The 13,253-nt window shown below is 35.1% G+C and overlaps 1 protein-coding gene across 1 annotated transcript in view; it reads left to right on the top strand.

Annotated features, from left to right (window-relative positions):
- Window positions 1–13,253, top strand: part of ADAM10 (ADAM metallopeptidase domain 10) — a 109,062-nt gene that overhangs the window by 75,835 nt on the left and 19,974 nt on the right. The window contains exons 9-10 of the mRNA XM_057543260.1: window positions 4,002–4,165; window positions 7,413–7,596. Coding sequence (XP_057399243.1) covers window positions 4,002–4,165; window positions 7,413–7,596 — 348 coding nt within the window. The remainder of the gene's footprint in view (window positions 1–4,001; window positions 4,166–7,412; window positions 7,597–13,253) is intronic.

Genomic DNA, 13,253 nt, shown 5'->3' on the forward strand with positions numbered 1-13,253 from the left:
TCTTCTTCTTGATCCCTTGATCATTATGTAGTGTCCTTGTCTCTTGTAACATTCTTCAATTTAAAGTCTGTTTTATCTAATATGAGAATTGCTATTCCAGCTTTCTTTTGATTTTCATTTGCATGGAATATCTTTTTCCATCCCCTCACTTTCAGTCTGTATGTGTCCCTAGGTCTGAAGTGGGTCTCTTGTAGACAGCAGATATATATGGGTCTTGTTTTTGTAACCATTCAGCGAGCCTGTGTCTTTTGGGTGGAGCATTTAATCCATTCACGTTTAAGGTAATTATTGATATGTATGTTCCTGTTACCATTTTCTTAATTGTTACGGGTTTGTTTTTGTAGGTCCTTTTCTTCTCTTGTGTTTCCCACTTACTGAAGTTCCTTTAGCATTTGTTGTAGAGCTGGTTTGGTGGTGCAGAATTCTCTTAGCTTTTGCTTGTCTGTAAAGCTTTTGATTTCTCCATCAAATCTGGATAAGATCCTTGCCGGGTAGAGTAATCTTGGTTGTAGGTTCTTCCCTTTCATCACTTTAAATATATTGTGCCACTCCCTTCTGGACCACCAGGTTGTGTCAGACCCCCAGGTTGGGAAGCCTCATGGTGCTCAGAACATTCACTCCAGTGGGTGGGCTTCTGTGGTATAAGTGTTCTCCAGTTTGTGAGTCACCCACCCAGCAGTTATGGGATTTGATTTTATTGTGATTGTGCCCCTCCTACCATCTCACTGTGGCTTCTCCTTTGTCTTTGGATGTGGGGTATCTTTTTTGGTGAGTTCCAGTGTCTTCCTTTCGATGATTGTTCAGCAGTTAGTTGTGATTCCGGTGCTCTCGCCAGAGGGAGTGAGCGCACGTCCTCTACTCTGCCATCTTGAGCCTATCTCCTTGATATTCCTCGAATTCTTAACCTGTTTGAAAGTGTAATTAAAAGGCTAGGAGAATTACGTCGTTAAAATATTACATCATTAGAATGGAGGACACTTAATATTGACATTTTGTACAGGTCTGGATTGTCCCTTGCAGGATGTTTAACATCTTTGGTCCCTACCCATTACATGTGAGTACTGCTCCCCAGACTTGACAGATAAAGAAATTCCCTCAGATATTTCCTAATAACCTATCTGGGAGTGGTACTAATGTCTGCTTCAGAATTACTGCTCAGATTAATATTGTATGGTCAGCATGATACTATTGTTTTAGATATTTAGGCCTGCTCACATCAAAACTTTATTTATGGATTCTGTCAAGGTATTATACCACCCTGTAGTTTTTATAATTTTTTTCTTTTGGGGGGAGTCTTTTTTAGAGTTTAAGACTGACATTCTGTGACTAGCTTTCAGACTATCCTGTAGATAGAAAAATGTCATACTTCTTTGTTGGTCACTGAGTCATCCATCCATCAATAATTGCTTTTGACTCAAATTAAAAACATTTTATTCTTCTCATTACGTAATTTCTGTTTTTCAGTAATGACTATATGTAGTAAAATCTTAAATTTACAGTGTAAAGCAATTACTGAACTTGAGTTATGGCTTAGCTATAGGTATTTATGATATCATTAATTGAATTTCTGGCATATCAAAACTGGTTGCAGTATTTAAAAAGTTAAACCATGACATAATATTAGACATAGTTTTTTATTTCTTCCTGTATAACTGAAGTATTCCAACATAAGCTATTAGTCTGTGTAACAAATAATAAACTTTCCAAATAAACAATAGTTATTAAAACCAAAAGCAGTTAAGATGTTGAACAAGATATGAATTATAAAGACTATATTTCAGAAGAGTATACTCAAGTTTATGTATGATCTTCCTTTAAATTAGATAGACCTTAAAAATACAGAAGGTATATTACCAGAGTTTTTAATATATGCTATTTACTTTTTTTTTTAACTGATAAAGATTTGCAGCGTGGAGTCTTCTATGCTTAATTCAAGTTTGACAGTACTGCATTGGACCAATTTGCATATGACAGATCTTCGATGAGGCAGGATATTAATTTACTATTTGTTTAAAACTGTAATATATAGACTGTAATTATTACATACAGAGTGCTTATTTCTATCTTTTCTAGTTTCTAGAAATAGTGATACAGTCCTTAGGACTCAGCTCCAAAAGTAGAAGTAGCTTAAGAGAATATATTAAATATTCATAAATCATTTGCTGTTTTCTTTCTATCCAGTTTTTGGTGTAGAAAATGGTAGTAAGTTTTAAATATAGAGGTTCTCTCTTAGTCCTTTGCTGGTTAAAATCTACATATGACTTAGCCTTTCAGCTTAGTTTTCTGTGAAAACACCTTATCATTTCAGCTTCTTAAGTTGTATCCTAATAGTCATTAAATTTATGATTTGTTGCTATGTACTTTCTAATATTAAAAGGAACAAGGCAACAATTGTAGTGTCATGCCATTTGTGTACATCTTTTTTGAATTGCTTTCTATTATATGCTTTATCAGAGATTATAAATGTTAGACTTTTAAAAATGGTTTAATAACTTTGTTGTAACTTTGTGTGTAGTAGAAAGCTAATTTGAAATAATTTGATCAGTTATGAGAATATCCTAATCCATGTGATATTTTAATTAAAATAATTATATAGAGTAACCTCTTAAATCTGAATGTAAACCAAAGAACTTCTCACTGAAAGTCTTTAATAGTTATTTAAAATACTGTGGTCTTCTCTGTTTAGTGTACATAAAGACAATGATTGGCCAGCCAGTTTCTGATTTGCTGTTGTTCTTTTTCTAATTTCTTAAATTAACTGCCTTTAGATGTGAAAGCACTTTCATTTTGGTATTAAGCTCTGACGTTCAGGAACTATAAACGAACAGGTGAACTACAACATGATTTAATATGTATCATATAAGTAAAAATGAAGATTTTTCTTTTAAAATTTGAAAGTATCCTCAAGACATGTTGGAAAATCATAATTCAGTTTTTTGAACCTATTTTGAAAAAAAGTTCAAACTTGCCAAAAGGTTGCAAGAGTAGTACAGTGAATTCCTGATAGATTAATCAGTTAACATTTTGCCACATTTGCTTTCTCTCCCTTCCCACCTTCTCTCCTTCATTCCCTCCTCCCTTTTTTTTTTACCCACTTGACATATTTTTTCCTTTTTTTTAAGCTTTATTGAGATATATATAATTGACAAATATGTAAGATATTTAAAGTGTACAGTGTGATGATTTGATCTTTATATACATTGTGAAAGGATTCCCCCCACCAAGTTAATTAATACAACCATCACCTCACATATTTACCTTTTTCCTTTTTGTGTATGTGTGAGAATGTTTAAGTTCTATTCTCTTGGCAAATTTCATTTATACAATACTGTGTTATCAACTGTAGTCATCATGTGTTACACATTAGATCCTCAGACCTTATTCTTCTTATAACTGGAAGTTTGTACCTTTATCAGTCTCTCTCTCTTTCCCCTACCCCCAGCCTGTGCGACCACTAATTCTTTTCTTTTTTTAAGAATACATTGTATGTTTCCTCTCAGAATAGTGAATCACATACTCTTGTGCATCATTGCTATTATTGGTAGCAGTGACTTTCTCAGAATCTCTTTGAGAATATTTTGTTCAACTTTCATTTAACTTAAATATAAGTTGTTTTTTTGTTCGTTTTTTTTTTTTTTACAAGATGAAGAGGTGTAGGATTTGACCCAGTGTAAATGCTGAAATATTTAAATTTAACAGACTCTTGAATATTTGTTTTGCTAAATTAATGGGAGAAAAATAGGGGGACATTTTGATTATGAAGAGGAGCATTTTATAAGGACTTTGTATTCAACCCTGGGAATTTATGTGTGCCATTAAAACTTTTATTTGAAATGACTTCCTAACCTTGGACCAAAGAAACTTTTGAGTATTTGATATACGTGTGTACCAATTTTGGACTCAAAATACATATAAAATGTTTCAAGTTAATATAGCATATATTAGAAAATTATTTGGGGGGAAATAGATGCTAATTTTAGCCATCTTTTGTTTTGAATTAGGAAGCTCTGGAGGCATATGTGAAAAAAGTAAGCTTTATTCAGATGGTAAGAAGAAGTCTTTAAACACTGGAATTATTACTGTTCAGAACTATGGGTCTCATGTACCCCCCAAAGTCTCTCACATTACATTTGCTCATGAAGTTGGACATAACTTTGGATCTCCAGTAAGTATTGCTTAATTATTACATTTTTTAAAAGTTACTAATCTTTCATGTTGTGTAATTTTTGTTGTTATTGTTTACAGTGAAAACAAGTACACATGAATGTTTAGTTTTTATATGTCAGAACACAGTAATGTACTTGACCATAATACTGAAAAGGAGGAAGATAGAATATTTGTAATTAAAATAAGAAAATAAGCACAACAGTGCCAGAATTCTATGAACGCAAGGAGTTTTGTCTGTTTCATTCACTTCTGTGTCCCCTGACCTTAGCATAGTGCCTGGTACACGATTCATTCAAATATTTATTGAATGAGAATCACTTTTCGTTGCTTAAAGTACATTTTGAATGTTAGCAAATTGTGGGGTTCTTGTTTGGTTTCTGTTAAAGCATTATTGGGGTTTACTAGATTTGTCTTTCTCTACTGTGGAATGAGACTGTTATTTTAAAATCTTGGGGTATGAAAAATTTGTAACATACATAAAAGAGATAAATCGTACGGCAAAGTCTTCCGTTCATATCCAGGACAGGGGTCAGCAAACTTTTTCTGTGGTCTACTAGTAAACATTCTAAGTGTGGGGGACAATATTTGGTCTCTGTTGCATATTTTTCTTTGTTGTTGTTTTTCTTTTTACAATCTTTTAAACATGGAAAAACCATTCTTAGCTTAGGCCATATAAAAACAGGCTGTGGGCTGCGATTTGCCAACCTCTGATTCAGATTCAACGATCATCAAGATTTTGCCACATCTCCTTTCTGTGTTTCTTTCTTTTTCTTCGTAAGGTGTTAGAATCAAATTCATTCCCCCTTCCACATTTCAGTATGCATCTCTTAAAAAATTAGACATTTTCTTCCATAACCACCATGTGGTTATGATACCTGACAAAATGAGCAGTTCTTTGGTATCATTTAATACCCAGTTCGTTGTATTGATTTTCAAGTGAACTGAAGATTAATACACATGGAAATACAAAATGCTGAAAGATATTCTCTCTTTGTGATTTTGGTGGGGCTTATTAAAATAACAAGTTTGGGAAAATTTCATTTGAAAACTGCATATAAATTCATTTACTTGTACCTTATCACTTGTAAAAATGGAAATTTTTATGAGTTTAGAAAAAAATTGTAGTCTCATAGCTTAAAATTCTCAAATGCTCTTATCTAATGTTCCCCCAGTTTGTAAAATATAAGTACCCTCTCACTAAGTTGCAAGTCTTTCTTCTTCTAATTCTGATCAGAAATGGATAGATTATTATCAGTACTCTTGGATAAAGTATTTAAAATGCGTTGAATCTCTCTACCTCTTGTCTGCTTTTGTGATATGTTCTAAAAAGAGTAATTGAAATTTTAGAGATGAGCAGAGAACTCTTGTTAATTTGCATTTTCAAGGGCAGTTAAATGTCCTCAACTCTCCCAGTCACCTTCATCCAACCCTTACCAGGGGATTTGCGTACCCTTCCAACTACTCTTCTGTTCGTTAGTCTAGGGTCTCTCAGAGTTTAATGTGCATACAAATTACTGAGGATCTGACAGTATAGATTCCATTTAAGTGGGCCTTTGGTCGGGCCCGAGTCTCTGCCTTTCTCAGGTACTCCCATGGGATGCTGCTGCTGCTGGTCTGTGGGCCATACTTGGAGTAGGATATCTGGTCTGTTCTCTTTTCACTTCCCATCTAATCTATCTTCTGCCTGGTTGCCAGAGAGGTGTTTTTCATACATTAATGTAATATTACTTATTGCTTATTGTTGAATGGATAAATTGGTTCACATTTTTTTTGCCTACCTTGCTATCTTTTCCTATCATACCAGACTACTTCTAATGATTCTGTCATGCTCAAATACACCTCATCCCTTTGTGTATGTTGTTCATGATACTGTACATATAGATAGTAGGTACTTAGTAAATATGTATTAAGTAATTCAATAGTGAGATCAGCCAGACCATGAACTCCTGAGCCTGTCTCCCTTGACATCTTTATCTAAAATCTGTCTTTATCTCTCCTGTCATGTATCTGTATTATAACAATGTTACTTTCTCTCTGAGTGGTTCACCTATCCCTTATATTTATTTATCCTATCCTAAATGTTTATTGCATACCTGCTGTTAACCACTTTATAAACTTTGTTGTGGGGAGTTGTAATCATAAATGAGACAAGTTCCTGTCTCTTGGTATGAAAGTCTTAATGTATTGACTCTTAGCAGATGAATCTTTGTCTAGGTATAGTTCTTTTTTCTTTTTAAATTAATTTATTTGTTTTCATTTTTGGCTGTGTTGGGTCTTCGTTGCTGCGCTTGGGCTTTCTCTAGTTGTGGTGAGCGGGGGCTACTCTTCGTTGCGGTGCGTGGGCTTCTCATTGCAGTGGCTTCTCTTGTTGAGGAGAACGGGCTCTAGGCACACTGGCTTCAGTAGTTGTGGCACGTGGGCTCAGTAGTTGTGGCCTGTGGGCTCTTGAGCACAGGCTCAGTAGTTGTGGTGCACAGGCTTAGTTCCTCCACAGCATGTGGGAACTTCCCGGACCAGGGCTCGAACCCATGTCCCTTGCATTGGCAGGTGGATTCTTAACCACTGCACCACCAGGGAAGCCCTAGGTATAGTTCTAATTGGTCTGATCATGTCACTTCTGTTCACAACCTTACTTCCAATACCTGCTGATATTGCTAATACAATTTCCTTATCTTAGCATTTAAGATTTTCCATAATTTGGGTCTAAGTGTAATTCCAGTGTTATTTCTTCTTCCCTGTCAAATTAAGTCATTTTAAAAAACTTTACTTCTGCCAGGAAGCCAATTCCTTCCCATTTCTGCCTATTGAAATCTTGATCCATGTGGTTATATAATGTAAATTAATATGGCCCTTTTGTCAGGCAGTTGGGCAGTATGTATCAAGACCTTTAAAATGTTTGACCTTTTAACTCAGTAACTCTACCTCTGGGAATCCAACTAAAAGAAATAATTGCAGGATGTGTCAAAGATTTATGTAAATTTCAAAAAAAAAAAAAAAAGAAATAAAAATAAAAAAGGTATCCATTGCAGTTATACCTTCACTGATTTTTTCTTCCCTTCTGAGACAGTGACCCCTAAAAGAGCAAATTATCTTCCTTTTCACAGTCTAAAATAATTGTAAGATCTACTCTAAAGGAGAGTCCACAGGCTTCCATTTTTCTTCTGATGAGAAAATTACATTTAATCAGATGACCTGAAAACCTTATTTTACTTCCTGTTTATGTAACTCTGTATTCTTTTTGACAGCATGATTCTGGAACAGAGTGCACTCCAGGAGAATCTAAGAATTTAGGACAAAAAGAAAACGGCAATTACATCATGTATGCAAGAGCAACATCTGGGGACAAACTTAACAACAATAAATTCTCACTCTGTAGTATTAGAAATATAAGTCAAGTTCTTGAGAAGAAGAGAAACAACTGTTTTGTTGGTATGTATATTTTCCCAGCATTTTATTATGAATATTTTGAAACATTCAGAAAACTTGAAAGAATTATATTGTAAACACCTAGTATGTGCCCACCACCTATATTTTACAGTTGTTAGCACTTTAATACATTTGCTTTATCACACTTGTCAATCTCTTCATCTCTCAATCCATATTTTTTTGTTGAAATTTAAAGTGCATTGTGGATATCAGTATACTTCAGTCCTAAACACTTTAGCCTAAATAAGTAGAGTTCAATTTAAGTAAAGTTCAATATTGTTTGTGGTGTTTTTGTTTTTCAATAAGTGCAATATACAAATCTTAAGTCCACCGTTTGATGAGCTTTGACAAATACGTGTACCTGTGTAATCTAAGCACCTGTGAAGATGTACAACATTTCTGTCACCCCAGAAAGTTCTTTCATTTCCTTTTCCCATCAATCTTTGCACCCCTCCTGCAACCATTATTCTGATTTATTTCTCCATAGATAAATTTTGCTTATTTTATTTCATATAATTGGAATCATACAGTTGGCACCCTTTTGTGGAAGGCTGCTTTCACTCAGCATGCTATTATGCATACTAGCATACTAGATTCATTATTAGTATTTTGTACCATTTTTTTTCCCACTGAATAGAAGAAGTGCATTATATGAATATATCACAGTTTGCTTATCCACTCTCCTATTGAATGGAACACTAGGGCTTTTTAGGTTTGGGCTAATATGAATAAAGTTGCTATGAATTTTTTTCTTACTGTGGTAAAATATATATAACATAAAATTTATATTTAAATTAATTTTAAGTGTACAATTCAGTAGCATTAAGTACATTTACAGTGTTATGCAACCATCACTGCTTTTCCATTTTCAAACTTTTAAAATCACTCCAAATAGAAATTCAGTAACCGTTAAGCAGTAACTCCTATTTCTTTCTCTCCCCAGCCCCTAGTAACCTCTAATCTATTTTGTGTCTCTGTGACTTTGCCTATTCTAGGTACCTCATATAAACGGGATAATGCTTTTGTATCTGGTTTATTTCACTTAGCATAAAATTTCCAAGATTCATACAAGTTGCAGCATGTATCAGAATACCATTCTTTTTTATGGCTGAATAATATTCCATTATATGGATATACCACATTTTGTTTATCCATTCATCTGTTATGCCTCTTGTAGGGCATTTAATATGTTCTAAATATTCTACCTTGTATTACGTTTTTGGGGGTCCTTGTCCTATTTTACAAGATTTTAAGTTACTTGAGGGCAAACACTGAGGCCTGCTCATATTGCACATAAACAGCACTCTTATAGATGAGTTAAACATATGGCAGCAAAGGAGAAAGAATTGAGGAAGGTTTCCAGATTAGCACGACCTTTCATTTTTTTAGCTGCATTTTTTTAAAATAAATTTATTTATTTAATTTATTTATTTTTGGCTGCATTGGGTCTTCATTGCTGCACGCAGGCTTTTCTAGTTGCAGTGAGCAGGGGGCTACTCTTCGTTGCAGTGCGCGGGCTTCTCATTGCGGTGGCTTCTCTTGTTGCGGAGCATGGGCTCTAGGCATGGAGGCTTCAGTAGTTGTGGCATGCGGGCTCAGTAGTTGCGGCTCGCGGGCTCTAGAGCGCAGGCTCAGTAGTTGTGGCTCACGGGCTTAGTTGCTCCGTGACATGTGGGATCTTCCCGGATCAGCGCTTGAACCCATGTCCCCTGCATTGGCAGGCGGATTCTTAACAACTGCGCCACCAGGGAAGCCCTGCATTTTTTTTTGAGGTATAATTGACATAACACTGTGGCCTTTTGTTTTTAATTGAAATTTATACAGAGATAATTTAGATTCACATGCAGTTGTAAGAAATAATGGAGATTCCATATACCCTTCACCCAGTCCCCCCCAGTGGTAACATTGTGCAAAACTGTATAGTATCAATACAGTATTACATATAGCAAGGATATTGACATTGATACAGCCCACAGATCTTATTCAGATTTCCCCAGTTTTTCCTGTCCTTATTTCTCTGCGTGTGTGTTTAGTTCTATACAGTTTTATCATGTGTAGGTTTATGTGTCCATCACCACAGCCATGATAAAGAATAGTTCCATCACCACAAGCAATTCTTTTTTTTTTAAATTATTTTTTTGGCTGTGTTTGGTCTTTGTTGCTGTGCGCGGGCTTTTCTCTAGTTGTGGTGAGCGGGAGCTACTCTTTGTTGCGATGCGCGGGCTTCTCATTTCAGTGGCTTCTCTTGTTGCGGAACATGAGCTCTAGGCGCCTGGGCTCAGTAGTTGTGGCATGCAGGCTCTAGGACGCTTCAGTAGTTGTGGCGCGCAGTCTCAGTAGTTGTGGTTCGCGGGCTCTAGAGCACAGGTTCAGTAGTTGTGGCGCACGGGCTTAGTTGCTCCACGGCATGTGGGATCTTCCCGGACCAGGGATCGAAGCCGTCTCTCCTGCATTGGCAGGCGGATTCTTAACCATTGCGCCACCAGGGAAGTCCCACCACAAGTAACTCTTGGCGTTGCCCTCTTATAACCACACTCACCTCCCTCCTGGTGTCCCTTCACCTGCCCCACTAAACTATTCTCTATTTCTAAAATTTTGTCACTTCAAAAATGTTATATAAATGGAATCATACAGTATGTAACCTTTGGGATTTTTCACTTAGCATGATTCCTTGGAAATTAATCCAAATTGTTTGCCTGCATCACTAGTTTGTTCCTTTTTATTGCAGGTGGTATGTGTGTACTACAGTTTAACGATTTTTCTATTAAAGGATATTTGGGTTATCTTCAGTTTTTGGCAGTTATGAATAAAGCAGCTATAAACAGGCTTTTCATGTGAATATAAGTTTTCATTTCTCTGTGATAAATGCCTCCAAATCCAACTGATGGATCAGTATAGCCATTGTTTGTTTTTATTTATATGAAACTGCCAAACTGTTCTCTAGAAGGCTGTACTATTTTACATTCCCACCAGCAGTGTATGAGTGATCTAATTTCTCTCTATCCTTGTCAGCTTTTGGTATTTTTATTTTATCCATTATGATAGGTATATAGTGGTATTTCATTGTAGCTTACTTTGTATTTTTCTGATGACTAATGACGTTGAATATCTTTTCATGTGCTTTTTTGCCATATGTATATCTTCTTTGGTGAAATGTCCATGTTTCTTGGCCATTGAGTTTTTTTGTTTTTGTTTTTTCTGTTGAGTTTTGAGGGTTCTTTATATAGTCTAGGTGCTAGTCACTTGTCAGATATTGGTCTGCATATATTTTCTTCCTGTCTGTAGCTTGTCTTTTCATCCTCTTCACAGTCTTTCCCAGAGCAAAAGTTAAATTTTGATGATGTTCAAATGATCAATTTTTACTTTTATTGATTGACTTTTTCTTATAAAGACTTCTTTTTCTTTTAAAAGGGCAGATTAAAATTACATTGATGTTATCATTTTTGTTATCGTTGTTGTTATCAGTGGTAGTTTTTCTAAATCTTAGTGTAGAAGTGACACATAGATTCTTCATCTGTAAACTGGGTTTTCACAGTAAACTTCCTGATTGAAAATGACTTTAAAAATGAGCATATTTGTCTTTCTCTGTCTGACTTCACTTAATATGATAATCTCTAGGTCTATCCATGTTGCTGCAAATGGCATTATTTCATTCTTTTTTTATGGCTGAGTAATATTCCATTGTGTGTGTGTGTGTGTGTGTGTGTGTGTATACACACCACATCTTCTTTATCCATTCATCTGCTGATGGACATTTAGGTTGCTTATATGTCTTGGATCTTGTAAATAATGCTGCAGTGAACATTGGGGTGCATGTATCTTTTTGAATGAGAGTTTTCTCCAGATATATGCCCAGGAATGGGATTGCAGGATCACATGGTTTTAGTTTTTAAGGAATCTCCATAGTGTTCTCCATAGTGGCTGCACCACTTTACATTCCCACCAAGAGTGTAGGAGGATTCTTTTTTCTCTTTACCCTCTCCAGCACTTATTATTTGTAGACTTTTTAATGATGGCCATTCTGACTGGTGTGAGGTGGTACCTCATTGTAGTTTTGATTTGTATTTCTCTAATAAATAGCAATATTAAGCATCTTTTCATGTGCCTGTTGGCCATCTGTATGTCTTCTTTGGAGAAATGTCTATTTAGGTCTTCTGCCCATTTTTTGATTGGGTTGTTTGTGATTTTTTTTTGACATTAAGCTGTATGAGCTGTTTATATTTTGGAAATTAAACCCTTGTCAATAGCATTGTTTGCAAATATTTTCTCCCAGTCTGCAGGTTATCTTTTCGTTTTGTTTATGGTTTCCTTTGCTGTGCAAAAGCTATTAAGTTTAATTAGGTCCCATTGGTTTATTTTTGTTTTTATTTCCATTACTCTAGGAGACAGATCCAAAAGAATACTGCTGCAATTTATGTCAAAGAGTGTTCTGCCTATATTTTCCTCTAGGAGTTTTGTAGTATCTGTTCTTATATTTAGGTTTTAATCCATTTTGAGTTTATTCTTGTATGTGGAGTTAGAGAATGTTCTGATTTCATTCTTTTACATGTAGCTGTCCAGTTTTCCCAGTACTACTTTTTGAAGAGACTGTCTTTTCTCCATTGTATATTCTTGTTTCCTTTGTCATAGATTAACTGACCATAAGTGCATGGGTTTATTTCTGGGTTTTCTATCCTGTCCCATTGACCTATATGTCTATTTTTTGGGCCAGTACCATACTGTTTTGATTACTGTAGCTTTGCAGTATAGACAAATACCAGAGAAAGACAAATATCATATGATATCACTTGTATGTGGAATCTAAAAAAAGGATACAAATAAACTTATTTACAAAACAGAAATGGACTTACAGACATATAAAACAAACTTATGATTACCAAAGGGGATAGCAGGGATGAGGGCACGGGGGGGAGATAAATTAGGAGTTTGAGATTAACATATACACAGCTGCTATGTATAAAATAGGTAAACAACAAGGACCTACTGTATAGCACAGGGAACTATACTCAATATCTTGTAATAACCTATAATAGAAAAGATTCTGAAAAAGAAATATTTACATAGATGTATGTATGTATAACTGAATCACTTTGTTGTACACTTGAAACTGACACAACATTGTAAAATATCTATACTTCAATTTTAAAAAAAACAAAATAAATAACATTTACATAAGATAGAAAAAAATGAGCACATTGCTTTTTAGTATTATGGGAAGGAAATTTGTTTCTTAAATTACCATGAAATATGTACATATTATAATTTTTGTATTTAAACAGCCCCTTTTCCCTGTATTTAAGCTGTTAGCAAATAGCTGATTTGAAGTAATACTTTTGTATGAGACGAAAACTAATGTGTAGTAAATATTGCATGAATGGTTTTCTGACTTTTATCGTTTTTCCTTTTCTCCTAAATTACATGTCACATGAATTATAAAATGATTATTGCTAGACTGTAGAAAAATCATTATTATTTACTTAGTGTATATTTGCATGTGCATGCTTCTAGTTTTTGACAACAAAAGAGATGGTATAAAATGAAAGAGAGAGGGAATTCCCCGTCAGTCCAGTGGTTAGGACTCGGCACTTTCATTGCCATGGTCCCGGGTTCAATCCCTGGTTGGGGAACTGAGATCCCGCAAGCCTCGTGGCATGGCCAAG

This window comes from Balaenoptera acutorostrata, chromosome 3, assembly GCF_949987535.1.
Source record: "Balaenoptera acutorostrata chromosome 3, mBalAcu1.1, whole genome shotgun sequence".
NCBI classification, from domain to species: domain Eukaryota; kingdom Metazoa; phylum Chordata; class Mammalia; order Artiodactyla; family Balaenopteridae; genus Balaenoptera; species Balaenoptera acutorostrata.